General features: G+C 43.7%; 1 protein-coding gene across 5 annotated transcripts in view; it reads right to left on the minus strand.

Moving 5' to 3' along the window:
• ERAP1 (endoplasmic reticulum aminopeptidase 1) overlaps positions 1–13,169 on the minus strand; it is a 178,637-nt gene that overhangs the window by 19,373 nt on the left and 146,095 nt on the right. For all 5 annotated transcript variants that reach the window (XM_089313058.1, XM_089313055.1, XM_089313057.1 and 2 more), the window contains 3 exons: positions 12,209–12,340; positions 10,426–10,557; positions 10,232–10,303 (listed from right to left, as the gene is read on the minus strand). In XM_089313058.1, the coding sequence (XP_089169184.1) occupies positions 10,232–10,303; positions 10,426–10,557; positions 12,209–12,340 (336 nt within the window). The remainder of the gene's footprint in view (positions 1–10,231; positions 10,304–10,425; positions 10,558–12,208; positions 12,341–13,169) is intronic.

The following is a 13,169-nucleotide window of genomic DNA, read 5'->3' on the forward strand; positions in this document are numbered from 1 at the left end:
ATGATCATCACTATCAAAGAAGGTAAAGGAAGAAGGTAAAGGAAGAAAATTAAGTTCAAAGGAAATTCAATGTAAAAAATAGGAATATTTATGGAAAAAGGCCAGGGCAAAGTCGTTTCTTATCAATAGTCACATTGATTGTAAAAGGCCTCAACTCCCCAGTTAAAAGACACAAACTGGGGGCCAGAACTGTGGCACAGCGGGTTAAAGCCCTGCCCTGAAGCACTGGCATCCCATATGAGCACCGGTTCTAGTGCCAGCTGCTCCTCTTCTAAACCAGCTTTCTGCTATGGCCTGGGAAAGCAGAAGATGGCCCAAGTCCTTGGGCCCCTGCACCCACATGGGAGATCCAGAAGAAACTCCTGGCTTTGGATCAGCCCTGCTCTGGCTGTTGTGGCCATCTGGGGAGTTAACCAGCAGATGGAAGACCTCTGTGTCTACCTCTCTAACTCTTTCAAATAAATAAAAATTTAAAAGTAATACAGACTGGCTAAATGGATTAAAAAACAAAACCTATCTATTTGCTGCCTACAAACACATCTCAAAGACACACAGACTGAAAATGAAAGCATGGATTATCTTTTTTCCATCCTAACAGAAACAAACAAGAGCGAGCTGGTGCAGCCATCTTAATATCAGACAAAATAGAACTTTCACACAAAAACTGTTAAGAGACAAAGAAGGGCACTATATAATGAGTAAGGGATCAATTCAGCAGGAAGATGTGACTAATATAAACGTATATGCACCTAGTTACAGGCAACCTGGCTATTTTAAAAAAATATATTAATGGATTTAAAGGCAGACTTAGACTCCAATACAATAGTATTGGGAGACTTCAATACTCCCCTTTCAGTGATAGATCAGACAGAAAATCAACAAGGAAATAGCAGATTTAATGGACACTATAGACCAAATGGACCTAACATATCTATAGAACTTTTCATCCTAAACTTAAATATACATTCCTCTCAGCAGTGCATGAAACTTTCTCTAGGATTGACCACATACTAGGCCATAAAGCAAGTCTCAGCAAATTCAAAAAAATTGAAATCATACCATGTATCTTCTTGGACAATGGACTGAAGCTGGAAATCAGCAACTCAGGAATCCCTAGAGCTTGTGCAAACACATGGAAACTGAACAACATGCTCCTGAATGAACAGTGTGTCATAGAAGAGAAGTCAAAAATTTTCTGGAAACAAATGAAGATGACAACATACCAAAACTTATGGGAAACAGCAAAAGCAGTGTTAAGAGGAAAGTTTATAGCAATAGGTGCCTACGTCAAGAAATTGGAAAAGCACCAAATAAATGAACTATCAGTGCGTCTCAAGGATCTTGAATAACAAACCCAAAACTAGGAGTAAATATTTAAAGTTAGAGAAGTCAAAATTGAATCCAAAAAGTATCAAAAGTTCAGAAAAAAAAAAAAAAAACCACGCTGATTTTTTGAAAAAATAAAATTGACACACCATTGGCCCAACTAACAACAACAACAACAAAAAAGGCAGAAAGACGACCCAAATCAATAAAATTAGAGGGGGCAGAGCCAAGATGGTGGTACAGCAACAAGACGTTCTGAGTTGGGGGTGGGGGGAAATAGATGGTTAATAAGGAAAGGGGATACGGGCTGGTGACAGAGCTCTGAGAGTTTTGAGCAGAGAAGCCCAGGAGTCCAGCAGAGGCTGAGCAGGACCAAACAGAGGGAGCAAAGAATCAGACATGGCAGAGGTGCAGTGGAGAAGCCAAACAGGCGACCGACACCACACCCTCCCTGGGCAGACCAGGTGAGAGGCGAGGTCATGAATCCACAGAGCTGTGATTAGCAGTGGGCAGGCAAGCTGGGCGAACTGTGTTTGAAATTCCAAGAGGGAAGAGTAGGAGAATAGAGAACTCAGGAACACCCCTTCCCATCCACATCTCCCCCTTACCCCAACAGGACCCAAAGCCAGCTGGGAGAAGCCATATTGTCTGTTCACTTCTCCAAATGTGAACAGGGTGCTACCGCATTTGCCTCCTGTACACACACCCATCAATTGCGAGGGCCACTTCACCTCCCACCCAACCTGGGAACAAGAATCGTAACAATTCAGAGCAATTTTCTCCCACTTCCACACAAGCTGTACAACAGGGAGAAGTTCTAAACATTGAAATCCCTAGCTCGTTTCACACACCACAGCCCAGCCCAAGTAGGTGGGGCTTAGCGCACCAGAGCTCTCCTATCTGGCCTCATCACCATACAGAACTCAGCCGGATTTCCGGAGGCGGGGCTACATGTCTCCACTGACAATGCACAGACACATAGCAGCTCCTAGAAGAGGGGAATCATGCCACAGCACCAAGACACATAATGAAGATAAATGGCACCAGAAATGCCAAAAAAAAAAAAAGTGGAAAAATTTAACTGAGAGTAAGGAAGGCCATATTAACCCCAGAATGGAACACTATCAACTCTTCAATAATAGAAGCTGAAGAAGAGATTGAGGATATGCCAGAAATGGAATTCAGAAAATTAATCAGGATACTTAGAAGCAAACAAATTCACAATCTAAGTGAAAAGTGTTCAAGAAATTTATATTAAAGAGAAGTCAGAATGAAATACTAGATATGAAGAATTCAATAGAGCAAATACAGTGGAGAGTCTCAATAGAATAAATGAAAAAGAACGAATATCGGAACTAGAAGACAAATTTCTAGAAGTAACAGACCAAACAACAGGAAATCAGCAAATTGAAAAACATGGTTGGCCAGCGCCGTGGCTCACTAGGCTAATCCTCCACCTAGCAGCGCCGGCACACCGGGTTCTAGTCCCGGTCGGGGTGCCGGATTCTGTCCTGGTTGCCCCTCTTCCAGGCCAGCTCTCTGCTGTGGCCAGGGAGTGCAGTGGAGGATGGCCCAAGTGCTTGGGCCCTGCACCTGCATGGGAGACCAGAAGAAGCACCTGGCTCCTGCCTTCGGATAGGCACGGTGCGCCAGCCGCAGCATGCCGGCCACGGTGGCCATTGGAGGGTGAACCAACAGCAAAAGGAAGACCTTTCTGTCTGTCTCTCACTATCCACTCTGCCTGTCAAAAAAAAAAAAAAAGAAAAAAAAAGAAAGAAAAACATGGTTGAGATCTGCAAGATTCTATCAGGCGATCCAACATACAGATCCTAGGAATTCCAGAAGGCATAAAAACCAAGAAAGGATTAGAAGGCCTTCTTAATGAAATCATAGCTGAGACATTCAAGTTCTAGAAGTACACAGAATTCCCAATAGACATGACCAGAAAAGATGCTCACCAATACATAGTGGCAAAGCTCTCCTCAGTAACCCATAAAGAAAAGATCCTAAAACATGTATGAGACAAACAATAAATCACATTCAGAGCAAACCCAATTAAACTCACCCCAGACTTCTCATCACAAACCCTACAGGCAAGGAGAAAATGGCGAGACATTTTTCTCCTAACAAAAAAACTGTCAACCCAGATTACTATGTCCTGCAAAATTCTCAGTTATGAATGGAGAAAGTAATTATCTTCTACAGCAAACAAATTCAAAGAATTTGGAAGCACTCGTCCAGCCCTAGGAAACATGCTCAAAGACGTGCTACACACAGAAACAGAAACATCACTGGAAAAGTAGATAACTACCCAGCAAAAGAACAAATGAAATCAAACAGAACTATTTACAGAAACATGGCAGGGCAAAGCCAGTACTTAATAACAGTAACACTGAATGTAAACGGTTTCAGCTCCCCAGTTAAGACAGACTGGCTGAATGTATTAAAAGAAAACCCATCTATTTGCTGCCTACAAGAAACACATCTTGCCAACAAAGATGCTTGCAGACAAAGTGAAAGGATGAAAAGATAACCCATGCTAACAGAAACCAAAAAGAGCTGGTGTGGCCATCCTAATATCAGACAAAATAGACTAACACAAAAAACATCAAGAGAGACAAAGAAAGATACTATATAAAAAAATCAAAGAATCAATTCAATAGGAAGATGTGACCATTATAAATGTATATGCACCCAACTACAGGGCACCTGGCTATTTAAAAGAAATGTTAAGATTTAAAGGTAGATATAGATCCAAATACAGTAGTAATGGGAGATATGAATACCCTACTCTGAGCCATGGACAGATCAACAAAAACAGAAAATCAGTAAGGAAACAGAGTTAATTGACACCATAGACCAAATAGACCTAGCAGATATCTACAGAACCTTCTACCCTACAGCCAAAGAGTGCACATATTTTTCTCTAGTATACAGAACTTTCTCTAAAATTGACTACATGCTAGGCCATAGAGCAAGTCTCAAAGTAAAAAATTGAAGTCATACCATGCATCTTCTCAGACCACAATGCAATGAAGCTGGAAATCAACAACCCAAGAATACCTACATCATATGTCAACACATGGAGAATGAACATGTCACTGAATGAACAGTGGATCACAGAAGAAATCAAGAGAAATAAAATTTCTGCAAACAAGTAAAGTGGTGATCTAACATACCAAAATTTGTGGGATACAGCAAAAGCAGTGTTAAGAAAGTTTGTGATTGGTGTCTACATCAAGAAATTGGAAAGGCAAATAAATGGACTATGTATGCACTTCAAGGATCTAGAAAAAACTAAACCCAAACCAGTAGAAGGAAAAAATTAAAATAAGAAAACAAATTGAAATCAATATAAAAAAATCAGCAAAATGAAGAACTTTTTGAAAAAATAGCAAAATTCACAGCATTGGCCCAACTAACCACAAAAAGTAGAGATAAGACCCAAATCAAGAAAATTAGAGATGAAGAGGAAATGTAACAGGCACCACAGAAATAGAAGAATCATCAGAAATGACTACAAAGAGCTGTAGGCCAACAAACTGGGAAGCCTAGAAGAAATATATAAATTCCTGGACACATACAACCTACCTAAATTGAGCCATGAAGACATAGGAAACCTGAACAGACCCATACCAAGACAGAAGTGGAGTCAGTAACAAAGGCCCTCCCAACAAAGAAAAGCCAAGATCCGGATGGCTTCACTGCTGAATTTTACCATTTAAAGAACTAACTCCAATTCTTCTCAACCTATTCAAAACAATTGAAAGGGAGGGACTCCTCCCAAATTCCTTCATTGAAGCCAGCATCACCTTAATTCCTAAATCCAGAAAAGATGCAGAGAAGAAAACTACAGACCAATTTCCCTGATGAACATAGACGTAAAAATCCTCAATAAAATTCTGGCCAATCGAATTCAACAACATATCAGAAAGCTCATTCACCCGAACCAAGTGGGATTTATCCCTGATATGCAGGGATGTTTCAACATATGCAAAATCAGTGTAATACAACATATTAACAAATTGAACAAAAACCATATGATTATTTCAATAGATGCAGAGAAATCATTTGATAAAATACAACACCCTTTCATGACGGAAACTAAGTAAATTCAGTCTAGAAGGAACATTTCTCAGTACAATCAAAGCAATTTATGACAAACCCATGGCCAGCATAATATTGAATGAGGAAAAACTGGAAACATTCCACTGAGATCTAGAACCAGACAAGGACACCCACTCTATTTCTATTCAATGTAGTCCTGGAAGATTTAGCCAGAGCCACTGTCAGGCAAGAGAAAGAAACCAAAGGGGTTCAGATCAGAAAGAATGAAGTCAAACTACCCTTATTTATGGATGATATGATTATACATACAAGAACCAAGACTCCACTAGGAAACTACTGGAACTCAAGAGTTGGGTAAAACAGCAGCATATAAAAACACACAAAAAACAGCCTTTGTATACACAGACAATGCCATGGCTGAGAAAACTTTTAAGATCAACTCCATTCACAATAGCTACCAAAAAAATTAAATACCTTGGAATAAATTTAACCGAGGTCAAAGATCTCTATGACAAGAATTAAAGAACTCTAAAGAATGAAATAGAAGATATTTAAAAAATACTTCCATGTTCATGGATCAGAAGAATCAGTATCAAAATGTCCATTCTTCTGAAAATAATTTACAGGTTCAATGCAATACTAATCAGAATACCAATGACATTCTTCTCAGATCTAGAAAAAAAATGCTGAAATTTATCTGGAAACACGAAAGACTTTGGATAGCTAAAGCAATCTTATACAACAAAAAGTCAGAGGCATCACAATCCCAGATCTCAGGGCATACTATAAAGAAGTTATAATCATAACAGCCTGGTACTGGTACAAAAACAGATGGCTAGACCAATGGAACAGAATAGAAATTCCAGAAGTCAATCCAAACATCTACAACCAACTTATATTCGACCATGGAGCTAAAAATCAATCCCTGGAACTAGGACAGTCTCTTCAACAAATGGTGCTGGGAAAACTGGATTTCTACATGCAGAAGTATGAAGCAGGACCCCTACCTTACACCTTACACACAAATCCATTCAAAATGGATTAAAGACCTAAATCTATGACTCAATACCATCAAATTACTAGAGAGCATTGGGGAAACCCTGCAAGACATTGGCATCGGCAGAGAGTTCCTGGAAAAGGCCCCAGAGGCACAGGCAATAAAAACCAAGATTAACAAGTAGGATTACATCAAATTGAGAAGCTTCTGTACAGCAAGACAGTCAGGAAAGTAAAGCAACCAACAGAATGGGCGGAATTATTTTGCAAACCGTGCAACCGATAAAGGATTAATAACCGGAATATATAAGATGATCAGAAAACTCAGCAATAGCAAAGCAAACAATCCAGTCAAGAAGTGGGCAAAGGACTTGGACATTTCTCGAGAAAGGAAATCCAAATGGCCTACAGACCCATGAAAAATGCGCAGGATCACTAGCCATCAGGGAGATGCAAATCAAAACCACAACGAGGTTCCACCTCACCCCAGTTAGAATGGCTTTAAGTCAACAAATGCTGGTGAGGATGTAGGGGGAAAGATACCCTAATCCACTGTTGGTGGGAATGCAAACTGGTAAAGCCACTATGGAAGACAGTTTGGAGATAGCTCAAATCTGAATGTAGTCCTGCCACACGACCCAGCCATCCCATTCCTCGGAATTAACCCACAGGAAATGAAATTGGCAAATAAAAGAGCTATCTGCGCCTCCATGCTCATTTCAGCTCAATTCACGATAGCTAAGACATGGACTCAACCTAAATGCCTGTCAACAGAAGACTGGATAAAGAAACTATGGGATATGTACTCGATGGAATACTACATAGTCGTTTTTAAAAAAAAATGAAATCCGGTCATCTATAACAGAATAGTGGAATCTGGAAAACATCACGCTGAGTGAAATAAGCCAGTTCCAAAGGGACAAATATCATATGATCTCCCTGATCTATGACAGCTAACAGAGCACCTAAAGGAAACCTGTAGAAGTGAAACTGACAGTATTAGAAGTAACTACTCAAACAGCCCTTGTCTGGACTGCAGAGGAAGTTTTTCTTTTACTGTTTTCTTTTTCTACTTAATACTGTTGAACTCTTAACACAGAACTATTCATAGGTGTTTAAATCCAATTGAAAATAGAGCCCAGTAAAAATAAGAGTGGGAGCCACGCCGCGGCTCACTAGGCTAATCCTCCGCCTTGCGGTGCCAGCACACCGGGTTCTAGTCCCGGTCAGGGCGCCGGATTCTGTCCCGGTTGCCCCTCTTCCAGGCCAGCTCTCTGCTATGGCGAGGGAGTGCAGTGGAGGATGGCCCAAGTGCCTGGGCCCTGCACCCCATGGGAGACCAGGAGAAGCACCTGGCTCCTGCCATCGGATCAGCGCGGTGTGCCGGCCGCAGCACACTGGCCACGGCGGCCATTGGAGGGTGAACCAACGGCAAAGGAAGACCTTTCTGTCTCTCTCTCACTGTCCACTCTGCCTGTCAAAATAAATAAATAAGAGTGGGGATAAGAGAGGGAGGAGATATATGGACTTACCCCTAAGGGTAAAGCTAAAAACTTGCCATGGAACTCCAAATCCCATTAAGCTGAGTGGTACTAATGCCATCTTATATGTTAAAGTAATCATATTTAGTGTGTAACTGATCATAGAGATAGGATTAAGTGTCAGATCATATAAGACCAAGTGTCTGCTAATAACAAGATAGAATTAAAAAGGAGAATGATCCAACATGCGAAGCGGGATACACAGCAGGCTCGTAGAATGGCAAATGACCTAAACCCGACTCTGGCCTCAGAATCGACCCTTAAAGTATTCAGATCTTGCTGTAAAGTCCATGAGAGCATTTCAGACATGGAAAGCCAAGACTATGGCAAAAAAAAAAAAAAAAAAAAAAAATCTACATAAGGATCTCTGAGATCCTGGTGGAAAAAAGGGGCCAAAGAAGGATGTACCTTTCTCTGAAGGGAGGAGAGAACTTCCACTTTGCTTATGGCCCTGTCTAAATATTGATGGAGTTTGTGGACTCAAAAGGCATCCATAGCCTTTGCAGCTCATGACGAGAGCCCTGGGTGATCACTGGCGCCATAAATAAGAGTGTCAATTGGTAAATAGGAGTCACTGTGCACTAACTCCCCATGTAGGACCTCTGTCCTTAATGAGCTGTGCTATGAGAATTAAACTTGTCTTCAAACATTACTTTATATTTTCTGTGTTTGTGTGGGTACAAACTGTTGAAATCTTTACTTAGTATAGAGTTGGTCTTCTGTATATAAAGATAATTAAAAGTGAATCTTAAGAATGGGATGGGAGAGGGACTAGAAGGGATGGGAGGGTGGGTATGGGGGCGGGGGGGGGGGGGAGGAGAACCACCAGAATTCTTAAAGCTGTACCTATGAAATTTCTAATTATTAAATAAAAGCTTTCAAAAAAGAGCTAACAAGAATATAAAACATACTACAGGACAAATCTAGAAGTTGAATAATGTAATATCCAAGAATTAAAAGGCCAAGAAAGCAGCTGAAGCTGTGGTGTAGCAGGTAAAGCTGCTGCCTGTAGTGCTGACAACCCATATGGGCACCAGTTTGAGACCCAGCTGTGCCACTTCCTATCTAGCTCTCTGCTAATGACTTGGGAAAGGTAGAAGATGGCTCTAGTGCTTGGACCCCTGCTACACACATGGGAGACCTGGTAGAAGCTCCTGGCTTTGGCCCAGCCTAACTCTGGTCATTGTAGCCAACTGGGGAGTGAACGAGCAGTTTAAGATCTGGTTCTCTCTGCCTCTCTGCAACTTTGCCCTTCAAATAATTAAGTAATTCTTAAAAAAAAAAGGGGGGGTGGGGGTCGGGGGGAAAAGAGGTCAGCGCTGTGGCATAGCTGGTAAAGCCACTGCCTGCAGAGCCAGCATCCCATATGGGCGCCGGTTTGAATCCCGGCTGCTCCTCTTCCCAGCCAGCTCTCTGCTATGGCCTGGAAAAGCAGTGGAAGATGGCCCAAGTGCTTGGGCCCTTGCACCCATGTGGGAGACCTGGAAGATGCTCCTGGCTCTGAATCAGACATCTCTGGCCATTGCAACCAACTGGGGAGTTGCGGCTGATTGGGGAGTGAACCAGCAGATGAAGACCCTCCCCTCCCCCCACCCCACCTCTCCTTCTGTGACTTTCAAGTAAATAAATCTTTAATAAAATAAAAAGGGAGGGAAAAGCCAAGAAAGTTTAAACATGGATAAAACAGCAGAATCTACAGGTTCACCCTCAGCTATGTATGAAAATATTGCACAATCCAAATCAGACATCCAGGCTGTTTGGCGATACTTCAGAACTGAGCAGTTAATAACGTGAATGTGATCTAAATTCAAATCCCTGCTCTGCAATCTACCAAGCACATACTTCGGGTTTCCTATTTTCATGTGTAGAAATAGGGACCATCACAATACACAGCTCATAGGTTTGTGTTAAGGGTAAAGGAGCAAACACACACCTGCCCCACGCATGGGACACTATCAAGAACACTCACTGCCATTATTTTGTCCCAAGTGCAGAGCCCTTGGGACTGGTGCAGACCTCACCCACCACAGAAACACAGCATGGTGCACGGCTTCCCACAGTGAGGCTGCAGGGCGGGGGTTGGCGAGAAGCACTCCCAAGGAAGCCTATACCTCCCTCATGGGGAGATACTTTGTGAGAAAACTGGGTAAGGCTCTCAGCCGAGCATGGGGCATGGTTGAGGTGCAGCCTTAGCTGGAAGGAGGGCGCCATGACCAAGGACTCAGTCTGGCACGGAGCCATCCTTTATATAGAGGGAAAGCAAAGTGCCGAGGGGCACACCTGCAGCTGGGGAAACTCACCGAGGACGAAGACGAATGCTGGCCTCTAGAGCAAAAGCCCTCTGTCTCTTGCATGCCGCCCGCAGGGCAGATCTGAAACCCAGAACCCACGCGTCACTCTTGCTTCCATAGGAAACACTCAGTTCTTCTCAGGGTCAGCGATTCAACGCAGGACAAAGAGGACAGCAAGACGGGACATGCAGCGATCTACTCACCCTGGCCATGCTGTTCCACAGGTCCTCGTTCTTGGTGTTCCTATAGCTGTACTCACGGAGATACTGCACGATACCACTCTTAAAGGCATCGGCACCCAGGTAATCTCTCAGCATGTTCAGAATGCAGGCACCCTGAAAAGACAATAGACGCCGTCATCGTTAGCCGAGTCGCCATCCGGTCTGCCGTCACGTTTCACGTGGCAATGATTCCTGGGACACACGGCTTCGGGGTACTTTTCACGTCTGACAGTTTGTGCAACAGAGTGAAGGAGGCAAAGCTGGTCCCGTCTCAGGCAGGGGATTCTCTTGGGCAACTGTGTCTTCTTAGCCCAAGGAAGCCCTCAGCTCCCCTCAGGGGCCGTCCTCCCCGTCCCCTGCCCCGAGAATCGGCATCACCTACCAGCTCCCTGCATTCACACTGGGTGGACAACAGTGGATGAAACACGGGGCCCTGACCACCCTGTGGCCACTCTGAGGCCAGAGTGGGGACGGGTGGGCGCAACAAGGGCCGGAGCACTAGAGGTGGAAGCAGAGGCAGGCGCCTGGTCAGGAACTCAGGTGTGCACAGCGAGCCCAGGTAGCCTGAGCACAGAGGGCCACGGGGGCCCCAGGACCCATGATGAAGAGCAGGCACACTCCCAGCAGCTCTGCAGACAGCTCCTAGGCAGAAGGTGCTTTTCCCACCATGCCCGTCTCCACAGGCCCCGAGTCACAAACTCAAACGCCTCCAGTGACGTATGACACAGGTGACTAAGTGATGGGAGCAGTCCCAAGGTCAGAATGCTCTTTGGCATTCCACTCCCTTGCATACTTCTGTGTTGGAGAGGCAGGGAGACAGATCTCCCACCTACTGGCTCACTCCCTGAAGGATTTCTATGCCCAGGCTGGACTAGGCCAGAGCCAGGAGCCAGAAACCAGTCCAGGTCTCTCACACTAGTGGCAGGGACTCGGTCACTTGAGCTGTCACCTGGAGCTTCCCAGAGCATGCATTAGCAGGAGCTGGGACTCGAAACAGAGCCAGGACTCAAACCCAGACACTCCAGTATAAGATATGGGCTTCCCAAGGGTAACTTAACCGCTGTACCAAATGCACACCACCTCCACTTCTGATGGACACATGCATGCAAGAAGTACTTTACTGTTTGCTACAAGTCAGACAACAGCCGGGGACGATGGGAAGTCAAGCCCATTCTGTCCTGTCCCAAGGCTGACAACCCAACACTTGGGAAGGGCAGAGGAGCAGCAAAGCGCAAGCTTAAATTCAGAAGGGGGCCACAGCTTTGCTCCAGCTTACACTGCCAAGGACCAGGTGGCCCAACCCTCCTTTTCCCTATCTCCCAAAAGCGGCTAGAAATCCGAGTTCCTATAAAAAGCCTCCCAATAATTAAGTGGTGGCAACAGTTTCCAACTCAAACCACTTCTGAAGGCACTAAGAGGTAAGCTACACAAACAAGGGAAGGAACGCTCATGTTTGTCAGGTTGATGCTTCATCAGTGCTCCTTCATGGAAAGATGGAGAAACACAGTTTCCACAAGACACAGACCTGCATCCCCTAAGAGGGTAGCAGCCGACCATGATATAACCTTTAGGATAACAAGCCCACGGCGAGCTAGGCCTACACAGGTTAGCTGCCGCCAGCATGGACAGCAGAGAGGCGGTGGGGTGGATCCGGATTGCCCCCTGCCAAGGAAAAGCCACCGCATAGCCTGGTCCTTAACCTCCCCCTCCCCCGACCCCCGGGATTCACGCCTCCAGTTTCCAAAGCCTTATAATCCACCGTTACCTTCTCATAGGAAACCTCATCAAACATCTCCAAGATCTGAGCAGGATTCTCCACAGGGGTGGACACGGGGTGCGAGGAGTTTAAGGCGTCGACCTCCATTGCATTGAAACACTTGCCCAAGAAGTAATCTTCCTATCGGACAGGAAAAGCAAACGTCACCTCTGCCCTTCCTTCAGATAAGGGATACAGGAGGAAGGAAGGAAGGGCAATAGGTTTGTGCTCCCAACCACGGGGCCAACACCTAGTCCTATTTCTAGTATTTATGAAATAAAGCCATTACCATTTTCCAAAGAGCATCTAAGAAAATGCTAGGGAGACGTCTTAGACTTTGTTCATCTTAACGACTTATCACCTTAAATTTCAGGTTCACTTGAAAACAAAACCAGTATGCCTACAACCAAATAGCAGAACAGGAAACTAGGTGTGGTGACCAACATTACCCATCACCATCTGTTCTGTTTTTAAGCAAAGGTATTTAGATTTAAGAGAAAAAACAATGGAGCACAAATTCCAGCATTAATCTGCTTTACTGGGCACATTAGTTCAATAGAATATGCATCTAATCACTTTATCACTAAGCATTATGTAGAAACATTTGAAGATATTTCTGATCTGTAGTGTAATAATAATACGTGCTTAACAGTTGTAACTATAAATTTTATGTACAGATGAAAATGGTAAGTCAATGTGCACAAATTAAAGGAATCGTTGTATTAGAATAAAAGTTTGTTTTTTCTGTACGTGATTTTCAAGTTAAACATGTAATTTTTAAAATAAGTATTTCCGTTCCAAAGCATTAAATTTGTGACCCATGAGTGCAGGACAATAGCCAATCAAATGTGCAGTTACTTTAAGCATAATTTGTTAAGCTGGCAATCTGCACCTAATTCTTCTGCAATGAGCAGCCTAGCGGTTGGAGAAATAGACATTCAAGCATTTTATTCCTGTTTTGCATGTTAAG

Source organism: Oryctolagus cuniculus, chromosome 14 (genome assembly GCF_051225735.1).
Source record: "Oryctolagus cuniculus isolate XC-2025 breed Fujian yellow rabbit chromosome 14, ASM5122573v1, whole genome shotgun sequence".
NCBI lineage: Eukaryota > Metazoa > Chordata > Mammalia > Lagomorpha > Leporidae > Oryctolagus > Oryctolagus cuniculus.